The sequence below is a fragment of the Oncorhynchus gorbuscha genome, linkage group LG01, assembly GCF_021184085.1.
Source record: "Oncorhynchus gorbuscha isolate QuinsamMale2020 ecotype Even-year linkage group LG01, OgorEven_v1.0, whole genome shotgun sequence".
Taxonomy (NCBI): Eukaryota; Metazoa; Chordata; class Actinopteri; order Salmoniformes; family Salmonidae; genus Oncorhynchus; species Oncorhynchus gorbuscha.
This window is the reverse complement of record NC_060173.1, coordinates 47,069,469-47,091,536: the sequence shown is the minus strand read 5'-3', so window position 1 is coordinate 47,091,536 and position 22,068 is coordinate 47,069,469. Positions and strand designations below refer to the sequence as shown.

At 41.7% G+C, this 22,068-nt stretch overlaps 1 protein-coding gene and 1 non-coding gene across 4 annotated transcripts in view; both read right to left on the bottom strand.

The window, feature by feature from the left end:
* Positions 1–661: 661 nt before the first annotated feature.
* LOC124038646 (nuclear transcription factor Y subunit beta) overlaps positions 662–22,068 on the bottom strand; it is a 40,349-nt gene continuing 18,942 nt past the window's right edge. For 2 of the 3 annotated variants that reach the window (XM_046354749.1, XM_046354757.1), the window contains exons 4-7: positions 9,109–9,306; positions 5,634–5,712; positions 1,604–1,683; positions 662–1,261 (exon numbers count right to left, since the gene is read on the bottom strand). In XM_046354749.1, the coding sequence (XP_046210705.1) occupies positions 1,229–1,261; positions 1,604–1,683; positions 5,634–5,712; positions 9,109–9,306 (390 nt within the window). In that variant the 3' untranslated portion in view covers positions 662–1,228. Of the gene's footprint in view, positions 1,262–1,603; positions 1,684–5,633; positions 5,713–7,284; positions 7,877–7,985; positions 8,045–9,108; positions 9,307–22,068 lie in introns of those variants that run through there. The other variant, XM_046354762.1, reaches the window with a different exon arrangement.
* On the bottom strand, positions 1,434–1,547 carry LOC124048819. The gene has a single exon (XR_006841313.1). It is a non-coding gene; the product is annotated as a small nucleolar RNA SNORD67 (small nucleolar RNA).

Here is a 22,068-nt window from a genome sequence, read left to right as displayed (position 1 = left end):
AGTAACACAAAAATGCAAGGTCAAAAGTTTGCAAAAGCGATAAGTTGTATTTTTTTATGAACTTACCAAAGCGATCAGCAGAAGCTCAAACATGCAACAGACAAAATATGCAATGATCTGATAACTACCGGTGACTGACAAGACACCTGTTAATGTAGTTCAAATTTCACTTTTGGTTCGGTCTCTTACCAAAGTTCAGCATCGAGAGAGTAAGACTCACGTAGCAGTGTAGCTCGCTTCAACAGGAAGCTGTACACTAGAGCCCTGCACAGGCATTCATTTCAAGTCCGAGCTCTAGCCATGACCGAGACGTTCACGCCCTTAACTACCTCCGGCCCAATTGCTTCTGCCAAATATAAGGCTCGACCCTGCTCTAAATAACTTCAGTTAGTAAATCCATTAAGTCGCTCTGGATAAGAGCGTCTGCTAAATGACTTAAATGTAAATGTAAATGCATTAGCTGCTCCTTTCGGTCTGTCACTCGCTCCTGCACGTTGCTCGCTCTCTCCATAAACAATTCTCATTCTCTGGGCAGCAGGCAACCATAGGCCCCACCCGACTAGGTTACTACTTTAGGTGGTGCTGTAGTTTTACAGGATCTTGACAGAGTGGAGAGATTAGGAGAAAAACTTGCGAAAAATAAATAAAACGGAGACTGGCATCACGCTAACATTTTTATTAAAAGGACTGACATAAAATAACTTTACAGAAATTATAGAAGAGTTACATGAATCTAATCTTAAATAATTGTTCACAATGGAGTTTAGAGTGCAGAAGTCAACATTCAACAACTTTTGTTTTTATTGCTTCAAAAGAGGTCACCAAATCCCTAGACACACATTTCAACTTTGCTTCTCGTGTTCACGCCCCCCACCCCCAATTAATTCCCGCCCTCAAACGCGGATAAAACTCAAAAAGTGATACACAACATGGAGGAAAACAAAAAATAAAGTGTTCTGAAAACAATCTCCAATAAACAAATGAAAAACAGTCACAAAAAATGGCTCCAGATCAGCTCCAGTCTGGTTCTTTATCATGACCAAAACATTAATCCGATTCTGATTCAAACCCAAATCTGCAAGTTCTGCATACGCTCCCCTCTCACTCGCCCATGGGTGTTCCCATCTTCCCACCACCATCTTTTGACCTGAGTGTTCAGTATTGCAGTAATCTCCTCCCCATTCCAAACGGCGTGTTCTGATTCAGAATGAGGAATTCCGGAACCTCATCAAGAGAACTGGATTTGCTGCACTCCAGGAATCTGGAGGAACGAGAGCAGAACTTACATGTAGAGATCTGTGTTTCTCACTTCTTTATGGTTAGCTGCAAGCCATGGGTTACCCAGATGTTTCTTCTATTACATATTCATTAATCCTGATTTAACATTTTCCAGGGTGCACAAATTGTGCATGGGTGTGTACTTTTGTGGTGGTGGTGAGTCAGATGGCCCCTGTGCACATGGGTGTGTCCCCAGAGAGGTGCGGGACGGGACGCCTGTGCCACTGCAACCAGCGCCCCGACTGATGGTGCAACTCATCACTCTCACGTGTTTGGTCTTTAATGAGTACTAGCAGCGTGCATGGAGACTCAGGAGCAACCGTACCTGTTGGTACGAGGTGGTGTAAACCATGACATTCTGTTGTTGTCCATCAGCAGTTATTATTCCAGCAGGCAACTGGTTCGCTGCAAGAGGAAACAGATCAATTGAAATATGGATAGCATATGCAAAAGTATGGAGAAGAGTTTGGAGATTAAGGGAAAACTATTAGACCAAAGATGAGGACGACAGTTAACCTGACAACGGAATCCAAAACATTACTGTTGATTTGATATGCATTTTACATTTACTGTACTTTGCCGCATTTATTGATAACAAAATCAGAAAATACTCTGGATAAATTCAGTAACATGATGAGAATATTCCTGGAAAATGTGGGGTAGGTGTAACATTTGACAAAAAAATGGCAAGGGTTTGAGTGAGAGGACTAACTGGTGTCTCCAAGTGGCTACACACCTCTCCAACATATGCACAGTTCGTTCCTAAGTCATTTCAACGTACTTGTATGACTCACTTGTAGTTTATTTGTTTGGAACATAACGCTAAATCCCCACCATCACACAATTACTGTTGTTTACACAATCCAAAAACATCCGATTATAAATCGCCAGCTGGGCATAATTTGAAAGCTTGTTATATTGTCAACATGGCTAGCTAAGTTATAAAATATGACCTTACAGTATTAGGCTTTCACAAGGGTATTCAGTGAAACAGATCGTAATTTTGGTGCGCATAGCAAGGAGTCATGAGTGCATAGAGGTGCGTGTTCTGCAGCGAATTGTCTTAAACAAACATAGGCTCATTCTATTCAGAACAACCCAGGGTATGACGCCATGTCATCTTGTAACTGTACATCAAGCATCGTGATCATAAACGTTGACACTGTATATGACATGAGATTTATGATATGGAAATGTGATGGGCAAATTTGGACTCACGGGTTTTTGGCTTGGTTCTATGACATCAAAGCGGTATTTATTAGAATCCTCAATGTGTTATCTTTCAACATACATCGAGCCCTCTTCATTTACAGCATTTGTCACTCAGAAAACAACAAAACATTTGCAAAAGTTGCCCAATTAGTGGGAGGGATGGGGGCAACTTCTTGTTACGTGCAGTGCTCAAGTTCAGAGCGGTTGTCAGTCAAAACCCATACAACGCAGTGCTTGAACTCTGATGTCATTTATAGCACAGATAGCGTGCTGGTCCATGTTCTTACTATCTGTATTTGGGCAGTAAAGAGAGAGTGTCGGTTTCAGAAGATTTTCAATTAATGAATTACTTTTAGCAACATTTAAGTGCTTTATATGGTGTGTACTGTTTTTGACAGTTTTCAGAAGATTTTCATACGATTTACAATTAAACATTAACACATGAACCAGGGTCACCCTTCCTGCCCTTGAGTGGGTTACCAGAGTCACCAGAATGTGCTTCATTATATGACGGGCCATTAAGGACATCAGGGACCATTCCTTAAGTGCTAAACCTCAGCTGAATCTGTTAATGAATTGTGTGGCGGTTGAACAAGTTGAGACTAAATTACTTGGCGTTACCTTAGATTGTAAACTGTCATGGTCAAAACATAGATTAAACGGTTGCAAAGATGGGGAGAGGTCTAGCCATAATAAAGAGATGCTCTGCTTTTTTGGCACCACACTCCAAAAAGCAAGGTCTGCAGGCTCTAGTTTTGCCTAATCTTAATTATTGTCCAGTCATGGGGTCCTATGCTGCAAAGAACGACCTAGTTAAGCTGCAGCTGGCCTAGAATGGAGCGGCACGTTTTGCTCTTAATTGTAATCAGAGGGCTGATATAAATACTTTGCATGCCAGTCTCTCTTAGCTAAGAGTTGAGGGGAGACTGTTTCTTATAAAAATAAGTGATACAGTCAATGTGTTGAAAATCCCAAATAGTTTGCATTGTCAACTTTCACACAGCTCTGACACACACTTATCCCACCAGACATGCCACCAAGGGTCTTTTCATAGTCCCCAAATCCAGAACAAATTCAAGAAAACATACAGTATTATATAGAGCCCTTATTGCATGGAACTTCCTTCCATCTCATATTTCTCAAATAAACAGTAAACCTGGTTTCAAAAATCAGATAAAGCAACACCTCTCCCCTATTGGACCGAGATAGTTTGTGTGTATGCATTGATATTTTCGGTAACGTGTGCCTTTTTAAAAATGTATGTAGTTCCTTTCTTGTCTAATGATGTTCTGTATTATGTTTCATGTATTGTGTGGACCCCAGGAAGAGGAGCTGCTGCTTTTACAACAGCTAACAGGGATCCTAATAAAATACCAAATCTCATCTGTTTCCCCCCATTTCTTTCCGACCCCGAGTGCCACCTGCAGTCAAAAATATATCTTTGTGAACAAAGAGCAAAAAAGGGTGCTAACGCCAGAACATTACCAATGTATTAAACAGAAAAACTCACGTTTTGGTATGAACCCAATTATACATTGATATTTTTCCTATGTTATTAAAAGTATAATATGCATTTTACTATAAACATATAATGTATGCAACTTATTCAAGTCATGTTTAGAATTATGAATAGCCTATTTCCTTTTAAGATAGAAATTGTCCTCTGAACAGAAAAAAAACCTGAACTCTTATGAGGAAATCTCAGCTTTATCTCATATGAACATTAAACAGGTTGAGTTCTCTGAATCAACAGGTCGTTCCTAATGTCACACTGTCCGGCCATTAGAGCCCGCCTTCTGTCAGTCTCCCTATAAATCAGAGGACTTACTAAACATATAATAGAATAAAGGAGAATCAAGTTTTGTGTAATTGGCCTACACACAATACTGCATAATGTCAAAGTGGAATTATTATTATTTATTTTTTATGTTTACAAAATTGAAAAGCTGAAATGTCTTGAGTCAATAAGTATTCTTCCCCTTTGTTATGGCAAGCCTAAAAAAGTTCAGGAGTAGACATTTCCTTAACAAGTCTCATAATAAGTTGCATGGACTACCTCATCTCTGTACCCCGCACATACAAGTATCCGTCCCTCAGTCGAGCAGTGAATTTCAAACACAGATTCAACCACATAGACCAGGGAGGTTTTCCAATGCCTCGCAAAGGGCACCTATTGGTAGATGGATACAAATAAAAAAGCAGACATCGCATATCACTGAGCATGGTGAAGTTATTCATTGAAATTTGGAAGTTGTATCAATACACCCAGTCACTACAAAGACACAGGCGTCCTTCCTAACTTAGTTGCTGAAGAGGAAGGAAACCTCTCAGGGATTTCACCATGAGGCCAATGATGACTTTAAAACAGTTAATTCTCTCTTATTACAGTCATTAAACTAAGGATGGATCAACAACATTGTAGTTACTCCACAATACTAACCTAAATGACCGATGGAAAAGAAGGAAGCCTGTACAGAACACAAATATTCCAAAACATATATCCTGCTTGCAATAAAGCACTAAAGTAAAACTGAAAATAATCTGTCATAGAAATTAACTTCATGTCTTGAATACAAAGCACTATGTTAGGGGCAAATCCAACAAAACATTACCGAGTACCACTCTTCATATTTTCAACATGATGCAGCCACCACCATGCTTATGTTTTATCATTCTTTCATAAAAAGAAACGTAGAGCTACACACAGGCAAAATCCAAGAGGAAAACCTGGTTTAATCTGCTTTCCAACAGACACTGGGAGACAAATTCACCTTTCAGCAGGACCATAACCTAAAACACAATAGGTTTCTGATTTAGGCCCCGGGCCACTAATCTCTAGGTTACTGCCTAATAATCTATTGTCCTAGGGAGACCAGGATGAAAAGCCTATCTCTTATCTGTTGATCTTCAGGGGAGGATTATGACTGGGTCCAGGGGGGGAAGAACTGCAGTAAATAAGGCCATGAAAGTCAACTGGACCATAAACTAGCTGATGACCCTGTCACATAAATAACAAAGGAGTATATTTATACATACAGCACTTCTCATCCTTTCATCTAGGCCTAATCATTGAGCTTTTAACAGAGTGCTGGAGGAAGATAACGACAGTTGATACTTTCTATGAGGATTGAGGCCCCACTTACCGAAGCTGTCGTCCGTGAGTTCTTCTCCGAGTCCCTCCGTTACAGATACGCCTCCGATTCCCTTCTCCCCTTTCATCGCCTATAGATACACATTAAGAACGTGTTAGTATTTAACATTGAGCTGTATTTCCACAGCATCAACCGTGTGATATGTTAAAGGGGAATGGAAACACTACGATTTACAACGCCAGCTGTAAACCGTCATATTGGCATTGTTTCGTCAATGGCAGGAGAGCATTTTGGAACTCCCCAAAATGGCTGAATTTACAGAGTAGCTCCAAGTCTGCGAATTAGTTTATTACAGAGAATTAAATAATTGTTAGTTAGGGAGCCAATAAACCTACTGAAGCCGTTCATGTTTGAGCCAATCATTGCCCAAGATCAAAGAGTCTATTCTCGTAGCAATAACAACACAGATATATGCCGCCTGAAACACCTCAGCTAAAGGGTTGGAATAGGCAAACAAACTGGTGTGAGTGGGGATGCTGCCAGGTAATGGCTAGAGTATGAGTGTGTGTGTTGTAGAGAGATGGTGGCGATACAGCACAAAATCCCAGCGGATGGTGGCTGGGTTCCTGTCAGTCTGTCTGGATGACGATGTAGTTGTTGAACGCGTCACTAATCCTTACGAAGGACTTCCTGGCTGAAGAGTTTACTCGGCCAGTCAGCAGTCGATATGCCAGTTAAATAATTTGTGAAATTTTGCTTGATTATCAATTGTTTAAGGTTATTATCATTAGTGGGTAGGTGTCCAATATATGTAGTATTCGTTATAGTATTCTATAACTCTGTTTATCATCAGTGCTGTTTGGCGCGTAGGTAACACATTTACCTTTCGATTAGACGACCAGAGTTCGAATCGTAGACATCATGATTCATGAAATCTCATTCTAACCAATAATGGGGCGTGCTCATTATAAATACATTGTGATTTAGTTTAGGTATCAGACTAACTTTTCTTATGATTTTGTTTGCAGAGCATACAGCCTGGCAGATTATCACCAGTTCACCCTATGGAGGGACACAAGGGAGAATAGCCAGAAGCAAAGGCATTGATTAAAATTAATTTAGTAAATCTAGCCTAAGACATATACCTAATGCCTGGGTCTTATGTAAAAAATAGTATGAGTTAGCTTGTCCACTATAACAGGTTCAAGTGTAACCAGATAAACTTGCTTTGAAGATAAAACTACTTTCAATGCGCACTAACCCGGTGTCCCTGTCGCTAGAGTAGTGACTTCAACTAGCTTTGGCTGCCTTCTATTGGAAAGGAATGGTACCTACACTGGAAACTAGTAGGCAGAGTCAAAGTAGACTTCAATAATATATGCCATTTAGCAGACACCTTTATCCAAAGCAAACTGGGTACATGGTAGTGGAAACAGATCATAGAAAGAGATTTACAATTTTGATATCATGGATGGTCAGTCCTTGCATCTATAACTCTGTCTATGAATTTGAGAGTGCTTACATTTCTCCGGCCCTATCCCTCAGCTTTTTACCAAAAGAAGAGCAGGGGGCCTCTTTGTTATGGTTTCTACTGCTGAATGCCACATTAAGAAGTTAAAATGCAGATTAAATACACACCAAAATATGCTACAGATACTATAAAAATGTCCCATCACTCAGACAGTGAATACACAGCATCCAGCACAGCAAACAATCAATTGTATTTTTACAAAAGCCCCTTTTACATCAAAATAATAACCAGAGTGGTAAGAGGGTGCAACAGTTCAACACTTCAGAAGCAAATGTCAGTTGGCTTTTCATAGCTGAGCATTCATAGGTTGAGAGAGTTGAAACAGCAGAACCGGGACAAGGTAGGTAGCACATCCATTGAAAAAGAGTAAAAAATAACATAAGCGGGAAAACTATTCCACTCGGATTCCCTTTATGGATGGGTGTATCTTTGAATTGGCTGTTGAATGGCCTGCTCCTTCTCCATTTTCGGAACACCATCCCGCTTCCCCAAAGTGATTGATAGTATATCTTGGCTCGCACTGAGATTGTGATTCTGAGCTCTCAGGTCCATACAGCGAGTTATGGTCTTCACTGATCTCACTCTCCGTCAACTCCATCTGTGGCGTATAGGGGCAGGACTCGATTGTATACTGATGGTCGTGGGCGCAATCTAGCTGGGCCCAGAGCTCTTTAGTGATGGTCCCGCTGGACCTCTTCTCCACCGCACAGGAACACTCTGGCACCAGGTGGTCAGTTTGGCATGCTGCAATAACCTTTCCTTCCTGTTGGAAGAAAACAATTAAGGCATCTATTAGGCTAGTTAAATAGAATTACTGCATATACTTGAAATAAACAATAGCCTTAGAAATAACACAGATTTGCAAGTACCACCTCTGCCTCCTGCACAGGCTCCTCCAGGATGAAAACATTTCAGGGATGAAGATGTCATCCTGAAAACAAACAAAATGTTTTGTTAAGACAACTGAACCCAAATATATCAGTTGGCATTAACAAGCTACCTGTCCTGTGTGCCTTGTCAACACACACACACAATAGAAGGACATTTATTTTTCAGCAAACATTAGCTATGTCAACTTCAGTCTCGCTAAATGAGGTGGAGCTAACAAAAGATCACAAAAATAAATCTGTCAACAAAATGTATTACAGTACTTGACTATCTGAGATGGAAGCTTGCTACAGTAACTAACGTTACCTAATATCAGGGGTACACAGATAAACTGTATTGCAATTTTAGTTGCAGTTGAGTTGCTTGCTAACGTTATTTGTTGGGGGGGGTGTTACACAAAACACTTCAGATGCAATTAGCTTGTTACCTTCATCTCGTGTCAAACGCTAGCCTGGCCCTTCATCGTGAAGTCTCCCTCCTAAGTGCTGTCTGCAGATCCTGCAAGCGCGAGCTGGCACGTCCTTTCTCTTCAGGACATGGAGCCACTTCTTCAAAAGTTGTAGATCCTTGGGCAGCCGATGGAAGTTTAGAGGGATTTTTTGGAGCCAATTCATACAGCCGGGGGCTGTTTGAATTGCCACTTGTTGTCGCCATCTTCATTGTCAACGCCTATCCTCACTCTCTTCGATTCACTCCGAGCGCAAATTCAATACCACAAACAATTTGCTGATTCCTGCCACACTGGCGTCAGTCGTTTCTATGGCAATTTAAAATGGTGCTGATCATTGCTCAAATAAACCTGGTCGACCATCAAAACACTAAATATAGAGATGTTTTTATGTTAAATGCACGTTTAGTATTAGTGGATTGAATATATATATATCAGGATATATATATTTGCTTAGATCTACTCCTGAAGTGTTTGCATTCCCCTTTAATGGCCAGGTAAGGGAAGGACACAGCAACATCAAGCCCTTTGTGTTTGAGTCAAGGCCATACATAGAGACTTCCTGAGAACTCGAGAACGCACCAGTCCACAGGCAAATGTCTTAGGTCGAGAAATTGCACGCACACACACCCAGGCTCTCTCTCCCTTCTCCCTCTCACCTCTCTGAACTTCTGAAGGTAGAGTTTCAGGGGCTCCACGTACATGTCGAAGCCCAGGGTGGACATGGCAAACAGGATGTCCTCGCCGTTGATGGTCTTCCTCTTCTCCTGGTGGCAGCGCTCACTGGCCTCCGACGTGATGAAGCTGATGAACTCGCTGACACACTCCTGCACACACTCCTTGGCATCTTTTGCTATCTGGACAGAATGAATAGGAAAAGGTGGATGTGTCAAAATGGTGCCTAAAAAGTTTGATTATGTGGAAATTACATTCAGGGCCAGTTTCCAGGACACAGATTAACAAGTAGTGATGGGGGGGGGTGATATGATATTTTGGGATGATATTTCAATATTTGAATATATATTTTTTATTTTCCAGCATTAGTTTGAGCTAGTCAGCACGAACATGATGATATTTGTCATCCTATAGCTTCTCTTTTTAAGTGATCCAACATGTTTTCAGCACTTGTATTATCAAAACTCATTTTCTCAACCTCTCTCGTCTCTCTGCAGCTGACATATAATGACCAATGTGTGGAACATCAAATTGCAATAAATATCAACTCAGCAAAAAAATAAACATCCTCACTGTCAAGTGAGTATATTAGGGGGGGGGGGGTCCAAATCAAAAGTACTGCATTGCATCTCCACCTCATGGACTGCACCAGATTTACCAGTTCTTGCTATGAGATGTTAACCCACTCTTCCACCAAAGCACCTGCAAGTTCCCAGACTTTTCTGGGGGGAATAGCCCTAGCCCTCTCCCTCTGATTAAACAGGTCCCAAACATGCTCAATGGGATTGATACGGGCTTTTCGCTGGCCATGGTAGAACACTAACATTCCTGTCTTGCAGGAAATCACGCACAGAACGAGCAGCGCGGCTGGTGGCATTGTCATGCTGGAGGGGCATGTCAGGATGAGCCTGCAGGAAGGGTGAGGGAGGAGGATCTCAATCCCATTGCGCACGTCTGGGGAGGATGTCTTCCCTGTAACACACAGCGTTGAGATTGCCTCCAATGACCACAAGCTCAGTCCGATGATGCTGTGACACACCGCCCAAGACCACGACGGACCCTCAATCACCAAATCAATCCCACTCCAGAGTACAGGCCTCGGTGTAACGCGAATCCGACCATCCCCCCTGGTGAGACAAACCATGACTCGTCAGTGAAGAGCACTTTTTGCTGATCCTGGCTGGTCCAGCGATGGTGGGTTGGTGCCCATAGGCAACATTGTTGCCGGTGATGTCTGGTGAGGACCTGCCGTACAACAGGCCTACAAGCCCTCAGTCCAGCCTCTCTCAGCCTATTGCAGACAGTCTGAGCACTGATGGAGGGATTGTGCATTCCTGGTGTAACTCGGGCAGTTGTTGTTGCCATCCTGTACCTGTCCCACAGGTGTGATGTTCGGATGTACAGATCCTGTTACCGTGGTATGCCACTGCGAGGACGATCAGCTGTCCATCCTGTCTCCCTGTAGCGCTGTCTTAGGCATCTCACAGGTCGGACATTGCAATTTATTGCCCTGGCCACATCTGCAGTCCTCATGCCTCCTTGCAGCATGCCTAAGGCATTGTTCACGCAGATGAGCAGGGAACCTAGCCATCTTTAATTTGGTGTCTTTCAGAGTCAGTAGAAAGGCCTCTTTAGTGTCCTAAGTTTTCAGAACTGTGACCTTAATTGCCTACCGCCTGTTGGTGTCTTAACGACCGTTCCACAGGTGCATGTTCATAAATTTTTTATGGTTCATTGAACAAGCATGGGAAACAGCGTTTAAACCCTTTACAGTGAAGATATTTTGATTTTTACAAATTATCTTGAAAAGGGGACGTTTCTTTTTTTTGCTGAGTTTAGAATCTAGAAAATCGCAAAATATATTGTATCGGCACCCAAGTATTGTGATATCGTATTGTGAGGTACGTGAGGCAATTCCCAGCCTTAATAAAATGCACGGTTATTGGAGAATCTTTGGAAAGTGTGTCCGGGAAACCACCCATCAGTGTTCAAATTTGATGTGTTGTTATCCTCTCTAGGCTCTCTAGACATGAGCGTCCCACCTGGCTAACATCCGGTGTAATTGCAGAGCGCAAAAATTCTAAATACACCATTCGTAACATTAAACATTCTTGTAAATACATGTATCTTACATCATTTAAAAGATACATTTCTTGATAATCCAACCGAAGTGTCAGATTTCAAAAAGGCTTTACGGCGAAAGCATACCATGCGATAATCTGAGGACAGCGCCCGGCACACACAAGTATTACTAGCATTTTTCAACCAAATATTAGCATCACGAAAGTCAGAAAAGGCAATCAAATAATCATTTACATTTGAAGATTTTATTTTGGCAATACAAAAGGTCCAATCTTCACAATAAATGGTTGTTTTGTTCGAAAAATCCATTTTTATAGCATCATTTTGTAAACGGCTTGTGTCATGGAATTCTGTCTCCTTCAACTTTCAACAAACCATTGCAAGTATTACGCACACTAAATTTATGTTTATCTAGTCATGTTTGGTTTCATTGCAATCCTCTTTTTGTTAGTAACACAACCATCCATGATGGTTCTTTTTGCGGGACGTATTGACCGAAAGGAACTGATTTGAACACACCAAACAATGACCTCATTGCGCGCCAATGATATGGCCAGTGCTTCGTTGATTGACTGTATTTCGGCCCAATGACCACTGATGGTCTTGAAATCTAGCTTGGTAGATAGCCAATGAGCTGAGGTAAATGGCAATATCTAATGGTTATGTCTGGGAAGACCAGCTCTTGAACCGAAAGTTGAGCTTAACACAGCCATTCGCCATTGAAATTTCTACCTGAAGGAGCCACGTTGTTTGCGCTTAGCAGTATTTGAGTCGAGATCATTTTCCGCTATTTTATCGAAAGAATTATGGCGAGTAAATCTGGAAAATCAAAAGGCAAAGTCCAGGTATACAGATCTACACGATATTATTGACAAATTGATAGAGAAAGTGACACAAAGTTACTTGATGAGTCAGATTGTGAGACAAGTTTGGACTCACAATTTGAGGAAATGTTTTTGCACGGAGAGGATACAATTTTAGACTGGTAAGTACCTCATGGCGTTGTTTGAAATGAATAATATCAAATATTATTCATTTGAGTTGTTGGAGATATTTTTATTTTATTTGACATATATACATATATAATCACTAATGAAATGTGTGAAATACACATGGCTCTACATTGTGGGTAGGGGGTATGTATGTCTGTGTCAGTATATATTAGATATTTTTTTACATGTATTTTTATCTAAACATGGAATGGAACAGCACCTCACCATAGTGATTGGGTTCCCTACTCTATAAAGAACCTGTGTGTCTGTGTCTTTATTTCACAGTCCCTCAGATTCTGATTGGGAGCCCCCACTGCCAAGTTGCCCATCCCACATAGGAGCTGGCTCATCTAACCAGACCCCTACTGTCTCCGGCTCCACACCTACCCCCGCCCGGCCAGGTGTGAAGTCAGTGATAAAGAAGTGGAGGTGGGAAAGAGATAAACCTGCAATCAGAGAGGAGAGTCGTTGGCACTCTGTGCTGGAGGAGGATGTGGCGCCACCACCTCCAATATTCAGACCGAAAAGGCCACCAGGACCTCAGCTGGACATGACCTCAAAAGTACAGCCCCATGCAACTTTTTCAGCTGTTTTTCACCTCGTCAGTTGTTGATTCCCTTGTGTTGAACACTAATAAGTATGGTGCTAAGAAGCAGGCAGGCAAGAAAGAGGGATGGAAGCCCATTTCCATGTCAGATCTTTTTTGTTACCTGTCAATGGTAATTTACATGGGTCTTGTGATGCTGAAAACCCTGAAAGACTACTGGAAAACTGCTCCCCTCTATCAACTGCCTTTCCCCTCCACTGTCATGTCATGCAAAAGGTTTCTGACAATCTCACGGGCGCTTCATATCAGTGACCCAGAAGTTGATGAGGACAATGAGTAGAGGCGAGGTTTGATAGGCTCTGCAAAATAAAACCTCTACCACTGTGTGGTTGAGGCCGGCAAGACCTATTTTCAGTCCGCCCAGAACCTTTCCATCGATGAGAGGATGGTAGCCTCAAAGGCCTGAATTGGCCTAAAACAATACATGCATAACAAACCAACTAAATGGGGTTACAAAAATGTGTTTTTGATGATTCTGCGTGTGCATATACATGCCATTTTTTTTTGCTGTTTTGAGCAGTTTTGCGACCGGTAAGGGCCACAGTTATGATTCCGTTAGTTATTCGATTTCCAACTGCTGGGGAAGGGCTACAAACTTTTTGTGGACAACTTCTACACAAGCCCTATCCTGTTCGCAGACCTGAGGAAGCTGGATGTGTGAGCTTGTGGCACCATTCGGACCAACAGAGCAGGCTTTCCGAAAACCAAGGTGAATGACACGCCTAAGCGGGCTGAGCGGGGTACCATGAGATGGATTCGCCAAGATGGCCTGCTCTTTGTGAAGTGGACGGATACCAGAGAGGTGGTCATGTGCTCCAGTATCCACAAGTCCTTCAGTGGAGATCACATTGTCAGGCGTGTGAAAGGCGCTACTGGGGCATGGACCACCAAAAATGTCCCCATTCCTGCAGCTATCAAGGACTACAACAAGAGCATGGGAGGTGTGGAGCTGTCAGATGCGCCGATAGGCTACTAAAATGTTCTCCACAAGACAATGAAATGGTACAAGACATTTTTCTATCATTTCATCGACATTGTTGTGGTGAATTCCTTCATCCTCCAGAAGCAAATGGCTAAGAGCTGTGGACAGCCCCCCCATCTCACAGCTAGCCTTCAGAGAGCTGCTCCTCCAGGAGCTTGCTACAACAAGTCCACTGCAGCAGCTTCTGTCCCTTCTGCTCCAACCAGTGGTGTTCACCTGCCCAGATTAATCTCTGCAGGCATGAGTGTGCCTCGGGGCAAAAAGGGCACAGTGGGGAGGCGTTGTGCACTTTGTCACAGGAAATGCCCCATCACCTGCACCACATGTTCAGCAACCCTCTGCTTTACAGAAGAAAGAGACTGCTATTGGGCATGGCATCAGTAGCACAATATTGTTTAGAGAACTAAGGGTCTTCACAATAGTGTACATTATACATTGAATGTGTGTCTATAGTTACCCTTGTTATTTTACATTTTTTTCAAATGTATTTTTTTTGTGGGGGTGTGCTAGAATATATTTTAGTACTTTGTATATAGCTATTTACTTCTAAATGTATCACTGTACCAATTCGGCCACTTGGGTACATTTGGGCAACTTGTGTGGGACACCTGGGTGTCTACATGCTCAATGTCATGTAGCTCACTCATTCCTGTAGATATCTTTCTGAAACTTTTTTCAAATACTGTTGCCCTCTTATGTTCTTCATCGAAATTATCCCCAGCATCATATCTGAATGTTTGGCTGTTCTTGTTCAGTTGAAAGATGCAACAACAATAAATAAAAACTGAACATTTATGTTTATTTCCTTGTATTTTCTTCTACCATATCTATGGTGTTATTCTCCTACATTCAATTCACATTTCCAGAAACTTCAGAGTGTTTCCTTTCAAATGATACCAAGAATATGCATATCCTTGCTTCTCGGCATGAGCTACAGTTAAATTAGGGCATGTCTACAGGCGGAAATTGAGAGAAGGGGGAGTATCCCAAAGAAGTTAATGGATCTGGTGAAAAATAAACACGGCCAGGTCAACCTGACATGTGCGACTTATTCACATCTATCACATCTGTTGTTAATCAGTCATGGAAGCCATGCTGGGTTGGAAAACAAGGAACAAAAGTCAGTCAGGCAGCAAACAAGCAACCTTTGAGAGCTTTACCACCTGTAGCTGGAACGAGGGAGTACCAGGAGGCTCAAGGACTATGGTGGAAATGACAAGATTATGTTATAATGCTGTTATTGCACCAGATGGTTGTTTTATGGAACATAATAAAAGGTTGTTAGAATTCTCATCTGTGTGTGTTCTACTGAGGATGGGCCTCTGAAAGATTTACGATGGCTTTGTGGATTCTGCATTCCAGGGCAAGAGTTAATGTATCTGTTCTATACGGTACCAAGGAGATATGGCTCTAGTATGGAGTTGGGGGGCCAGACACTGGTATCCACACAATGGGTTCTCATGTTTTTACAGCAGATACTGTGTGCTGTGAATTATAAGTATCTTTTATACAAATCTTAACCTTGTGACCCATTCCATACATCTATTGTGTGTCGTGTAGACTGAAGGAGGATGGACTTGGCTATAAAATGCTGTGGCTCAAACCAGCTGGTTGAGTTCTCAATGATTACTGTTGGATCCTGTGTTTTACATTATAGCCATTAGTATATATATATGATTAAATATTATCTGATGTTGGTTGTGTGAGGTGTCTGCATTTGTGCACTGGAGCATCATTATGAGATTAAACAACTGCTTGCTACTTGCCTGTTTGTGTGTGACAAGAACTGAGTAACATGGTGTAACCTGCATGTTGCAAAACTGTAGATAACAGCCCAGCAGAAGCTTTTGTCCTTGTGTTTGTATGTAACAATATTGAGCACATGGTGTGACTTGCTGTATCTTACAAAGTTGTGATAGGGAGGGGTGGCCATCACGAGGTTTAACTGAGATGGAAAATACAGAAGACGCAATGAGTTGGGGGGCACATTCAGAGCGTGGGGTTGCAGAACAAGCGGTCTTTTGTTAGATAACAGGAGCCAGGTGCGAGATAACGGTATGGAGCATGAGCGCATGGATGTTCTTCACAGCAACAGAAGCACCAAGAGGCGGGGACCCGCCTGAGCGCCTGCAATAGGCTGAGCAAGTTTAAACCACGCCCAGTCTCTACTGTAATAGGCCAACAGATGGGTTGGAACTGTCTATCACAGTATAAAGAATACTGTTCGCATACATCTTGTCAGTTCTCTGTTTTGCCCTGTGTGGTATTACAGTGAGCCCGTATATACGAAAGTTGCATTTGCCATATATTACTTAGCTAATAAAAAATACATAGTATAAAAATCAGTGACTCATTGTTATATTTATCCTGATACCAGATTCGAATTTACGCAACTCTGACATTACCACCAGTGGTGATTACCGACCAGCTCCATTACTGCAGTAATTCAATAAATAAAGTTAGATTGCATCATCAGTAGGTTAAAACTAACCTGTCTCACGACCTGTCTCAGCCTCCAGTATTTATGCTGCAGTAGTTTGTGTCGGGGGGCTAGGGTTAGTTTGTTATATCTGGAGTACTTCTCCTGTCCTATTCGGTGTCCTGTGTGAATCTAAGTGTGCGTTCTCTAATTCTCTCCTTTCTTTCTCTCTCTCTCTCTCTCAGAGGAACTGAGCCCTAGGACCATGCCCCAGGACTACCTGACATGATGACTCCTTGCTGTCCCCAGTCCACCTGGCCATGCTGCTGCTCCAGTTTCAACTGTTCTGCCTTACTATTATTTGACCATGCTGGTCATTTATGAACATTTGAACATCTTGGCCATGTTCTGTTATAATCTCCACCCGGCACAGCCAGACGAGGATTGGCCACCCCACATAGCCTGGTTCCTCTCTAGGTTTCTTCCTAGGTTTTGGCCTTTCTAGGGAGTTTTTCCTAGCCACTGTGCTTCTACACCTGCATTGCTTGCTGTTTGGGGTTTTAGGCTGGGATTCTGTACAGCACTTTGAGATATCAGCTGATGTACGAAGGGCTATATAAATAAATTTGATTTGATTGTTTTGAAGAAATCTTAAAAGTCCCTCCTTTTGATTACAATAATTTCCCCACAGGACATGTAGCCTGCTGTATGTTTGGGCCATGGCAGAGAAACACACCAACAATATGAATATTTAGTCTTGCCAAATTATATATGTATTCTTTTAAATGTAGTGTGTCCTTGGGTGACCTGAAAGGCGCTCCTGGGTACTCAGTCTCAGTGTTTCCTCTACCACTATGAGTCCAGCTTTCTTTAAAATACATGGCCTCAAATTGGTTATGACAATAATATAGGGGTTGTTGGAAGCCCTATATGATGATTATGTGGTCTATGTAGGGCTGGGCGGTATACCGTATTTTATGACATACCGGTATTGATGCAGGGACCGGTTTGGGTTTATACTTTACCTCCTATACCGGTATTTTAATGTTTTTGTGTTTTTCTTAAATGTATAGTTTATTCCCTACTTGAGTCATCTCTCCGCTCTTTCTCTCTGTGCCACGCCCCCTGTCACTCAAGGAGCGCATGTGATGTTCCTCAACCATGAGACACTTGCATTCAGTCTGCATAGTCAATGCAACACATGCTACAATGTTGATGACAACAATGCTGTTTTCACTTTGCTTCTTAATATAAATCCACTAGCGTTCAATAATGACACTATTAGTTTGTGTTTCGTACATCAGCTAACAGCTAGTTTGTCTTTTCTTAGCAAGTTGCCCTAAACATTGAGACACTAATTGTTAGCCGCTAATGCTAATAACGTACTGAGTAAGAGCAAACGTAGCTAGCTAATACAGCCTGAAAATGCCAGTGATGGTGTAGACCTAAATCAGCATGTTTGTGCAACAGTATCTAGCTTCAAAGAGGAATATGCAAAGCAAGAATATGTTAGCTACATGAAGTAGCTAAGAGAAATCAAGCAATGTAGCCAAAGCTTATAAGGTCCCCTAGGAAACACTTATCTACACTTTAGTTCCTAACCTGTCCCAATAACTCATCGCTGGAATTTTAATTCGTTGTCATCTCAAACAACACTGGATTCAAAGTGCCCACTATTATATTCTAACTATAGAATTAGAATAGTCATTCTATTTCCATGATTCCAACAGTTTTGCTCTAATTCGCAAGTCAAATCACAATTGCAACATTTGGTTAGAAATATCGTGCAGCCCTACGTGGAAGTGTGGAAATGATCTCAATTGAGCACTGCTGTAAAGTACTAAAGTAAAAATACTTTCAAGTACTACTTAAGTCATTTTTTTGGTATCTGTATTTTACTTCTTTTCCCCGACAACTTTTACTGCACTACATTACTAAAGAAAATACTGTACTTTTTACTCCAAACATTTTCCCTGACATATATAAGTACTCATTACATTTTCAATGCATAGCAGGACAGGAAAATGGTCCAATTCACACACTTGTCAAGAGAACATCCCTGGTCATCTATTGCCTCTGATCTGGAGGACTCACTAAATACAAATGTTTTGTTTGTAAATTTTGACTGTGTTCGTTAGAGTGTGCCCCTGGCTATCCGTAAATTTTAAAAACAAGAAAATGGTGCCATCTGGTTTGCTTAATAGGAAGGAATTTGAAATTATTTACACTTTTATTTTTGATAGTTAACTTCTTGGTGACAGGGGGGCAGTATTGAGTAGCTTGGATGAATAAGGTGCCCAGAGTAAACTGCCTGCTACTCTGTCCCGGATGCTAATATATGCATATGATTAGTAGAATTGGATAGAAAACACTGAAGATTCTAAAACTGTTTGAATGATGTCTAAGTATAACAGAACTCATGGCAGGAGAAAACCTGAGACAAATCCAGCCAGGAAGGGGGAAATCTGAGGTTTGTAGTTTCATTTAAGTGATTGCCTTACCAATATGCTATGTCTATGGGGCCAGAATGCACTTCCCAAGGCTTCCAGCAGATGTCAACAGTCTTTAGAAAGTTGTTTTAGGCTTCTATTGCGGAAATGGGTCAAACAAGAGCTTTTTCAAAAAGTGGACTAGGCTGTGGCCAATCAGTTGTTTACTACGCGGGCGTGCCGTTCCTTCTTTTTCCTCTGTAATGAATACGCTATTGTCCGGTTGGAATATTATTGAAGATTTATTATAAAAAAAGACCCTAAGGCTTGATTGTAAACATCGTTTGACATGTTTCTTCAAACTGTAATGGAACTCTTGACTTTTCGTCTGGATTGTGCCTTTGGAATAGTGAACTAATAGAGAACTAAAGGAGTGAACAAAACGAGGTATTTGGATATAAATATTGACGTAATCAAACATTTCTTGTGGAAGTGGGAGTCCTGGGAGTGCATTCCGACGAAGATCAGCAAAGGTAAATGAAGATTTGTGCTTCGCCCCACGGACCTCCCGGTCGCGGCCGGCTGCGACAGAGCCTGGGAGCGAACCCAGAGTCTCTGGTGGCACAGCTAGCACTACTATGCAGTGCCCTAGACCACTGCACAACCCGGGAGGCCCTCACTGTGGTTGGATTAACGAAAAGTGCAAAGTAAAATACTTGTATAGTTGAGGAATTTAAATGAGATTACTGTTGTTTGGAATTTGGCGCCGTGCACTTTCACTGGCTGTTGGCGTGGTGGGACGCTAGCGTCCTGAACGATCCCAGAGAGGTTAAGTACATTATCAATTACATCTATCATCTTTTGATACTTAAGTATATTTCAAATAAAAACCCTTTAGACTTTTACACAAGTAGTATTTTACTGGGTAACTTTCACTATGTAAATAATACTTTGATAACCATACATATGCTTGAAGGCCGTGACAGGCCTCTATACCTAATGCTTCAGACCTTAGTAACAAAGGGCATAAACAAACGGAGATTACTAATATGTTTGCTATAATGTTGCTGTAAACTGTTTTGGGTGCGCCTCTGCAAATGTTTCCACACATAGTCACGAAAACAGGAAGAGGGCCAAACCACAAGACTGGAGAAGCTGCATCTCGTGAGGACATAACTGCTGATGACAGGAACACACACACACACACACACTAACTGCCGAGGACACACAGATAAGACATACACCCACACATTGGGAGGAAGAGACACAGCCTTGACTTGCAGACACAAGCACACACACCCCACCCAGATACATTCACATTTAGAACCACACACCCAGCATTAAGCCTCAAGGGATCTTTTAGAACCACACACCCAGCATTAAGCCTCAAGGGATCTTGGGCGTATCTGCTTTTTGACACATGCAAACTATTGAGCAACACAAAACAGACATTAAGCAGGAACATTCTGAGACAATGGCAACAACAACCTTGGACCAATAAGGAGAGACAAGGCCCGGGTTTGGACCAATCCGAGGACCAGACCTTCCAGAATCAACCTACTTTCTGTACTGTATAAAACATGTATGCTGTCTAAATTAGGGGCTCTCTTTTTCTGACTCCCTCTGAGTTCAAGGAACAGAGCCCGTATACGCTGTACACAATACTTTTACTCTGAATAAACTGCAGATTGTTAAACTTTAGCTCCTCGTCTGAACTGATCCTTGACCGACTCGCTCACCTAAACATCTCACCTTTTATCAACAACTACCGATGCCAAAGCTACCGTGCATTCCTAAATAACGTAGGTACATGACGTAATAACGCCACGTAAACATTTTCACTACATTGTGCAACACAGCCTTCCTAACCTAGCCCAAACAATGTTTGCTGTATGCAGTGTTGGCAACGTCGTCGCTATATTTGGCGAGTATTCAGACCCCTCTAGCGACACATTTTCAAAAAAGTGACTAGCGACAAATATAGCGACTTTTTCTGGTGTTATTGGAGACTTTTGGAGCCTCTGACGTGAAAGCATGTATCGTTCTAACTGTCCTTAACGAGCAGCGGGTGCTGTCGTGGGCCCCACCCCCGTCCCAGTCCTCATGCAGCAGTCCCTCCCAGCTGCAGTCAGAGCAGGAGATGTTCACCCCTCTGCGTCAGACTGCAAATGAATCGCGCATGCGGGAAGCCGCCGCTGGCCGATCCCGCCCTGGCTTACATTTTAAAAATAATAAATGAATTATTATTCATTTATTAGGGCCAGACTAGTTACTATAATTTTCTCACATTGCCATTGAAAGTTTTTTCTATTTGGTTCATTTAGATTGTTATTGTAGATTTTTGTATACAAAATGTAAAAAAATGTTATGGTTAAAAATGTTAATGTTTTATTGTGACTTGTTGTAGGCTCCTAAGTGGACCATAAGGTTAAAAACCAAAACAAATTAAGAAAAATACAATTAAAAAATAAAACAAAAATAAAATTAAAAACGAAGTAACTCCGCCAGTGTCTATTTTGGGTCACTTTTGCAGGTCCCAAGCCCGGATAAAGGAGGGTTGGAATTGTGACGTAAAAAACATGAATCAAAATAAGAAAGTTAATTTGTAGATCTAAACATATTTAGTGTGTTTTTTACAAACTTTTGTCTCTCCCACGACGTTATTTCTCTCTCCTACAGTGTCCATCAATTACATGGCCAATTATGCAAATTAGGTGATGACGTCACTTAGCGACTTCTAACGACTTTTACGACAGCCAATAGCTACTTTCATTACTGAGGAGTTGGCAACACTGTCTGTGTGGATCGAGCAATCATTTGAAAGAGTAAGAACATTTCAGCGAGACAACTCAAAGTGAAATCCATTAAAGCCAAGATAATGGATTCATTGCCCTTGACAATCAACCGTTCTCTGTCGTGGGTGATGTTGGCTTTCACCTACTGGTTGAGCACCGGAACACACTACCAAGTGCGCCATTTTCTGATGTTGCCCTACCAGAGTTACACAGTAATAGAGTCACTGATATTAGCTTCACGACATACAAACTATGGAATGCTGTTTGGGTCTTTGCATGTCAAAAAAGATACAGCAGCACTGTCAAAGCTGTACAAAAGTCTGCAAACAAGCAAACACCGGCCACGAATGATGTATTTACAATACCGCTTTGGTAATATAGCGGGTTTTTTTACTTCTGGGGTAAACAATGACCAGTAGAAACTGCAGTCATTTTCATTATTCCCTAGCAATGATTTAGGAATACTTGTGAGTAAGTATTAGCTAGGTTGCAACTTGTTGTTCATCTTTTGAAATCAAACTTCAGTTCATGAAAATAAATAGCTAACTTAAAACTCACTCACTTTTGTTCATCGCCTTGGTCCGTACAATTGACCTTATTATAGCCCCCCAAAAATGTAATACTTCCAGATCAACTAT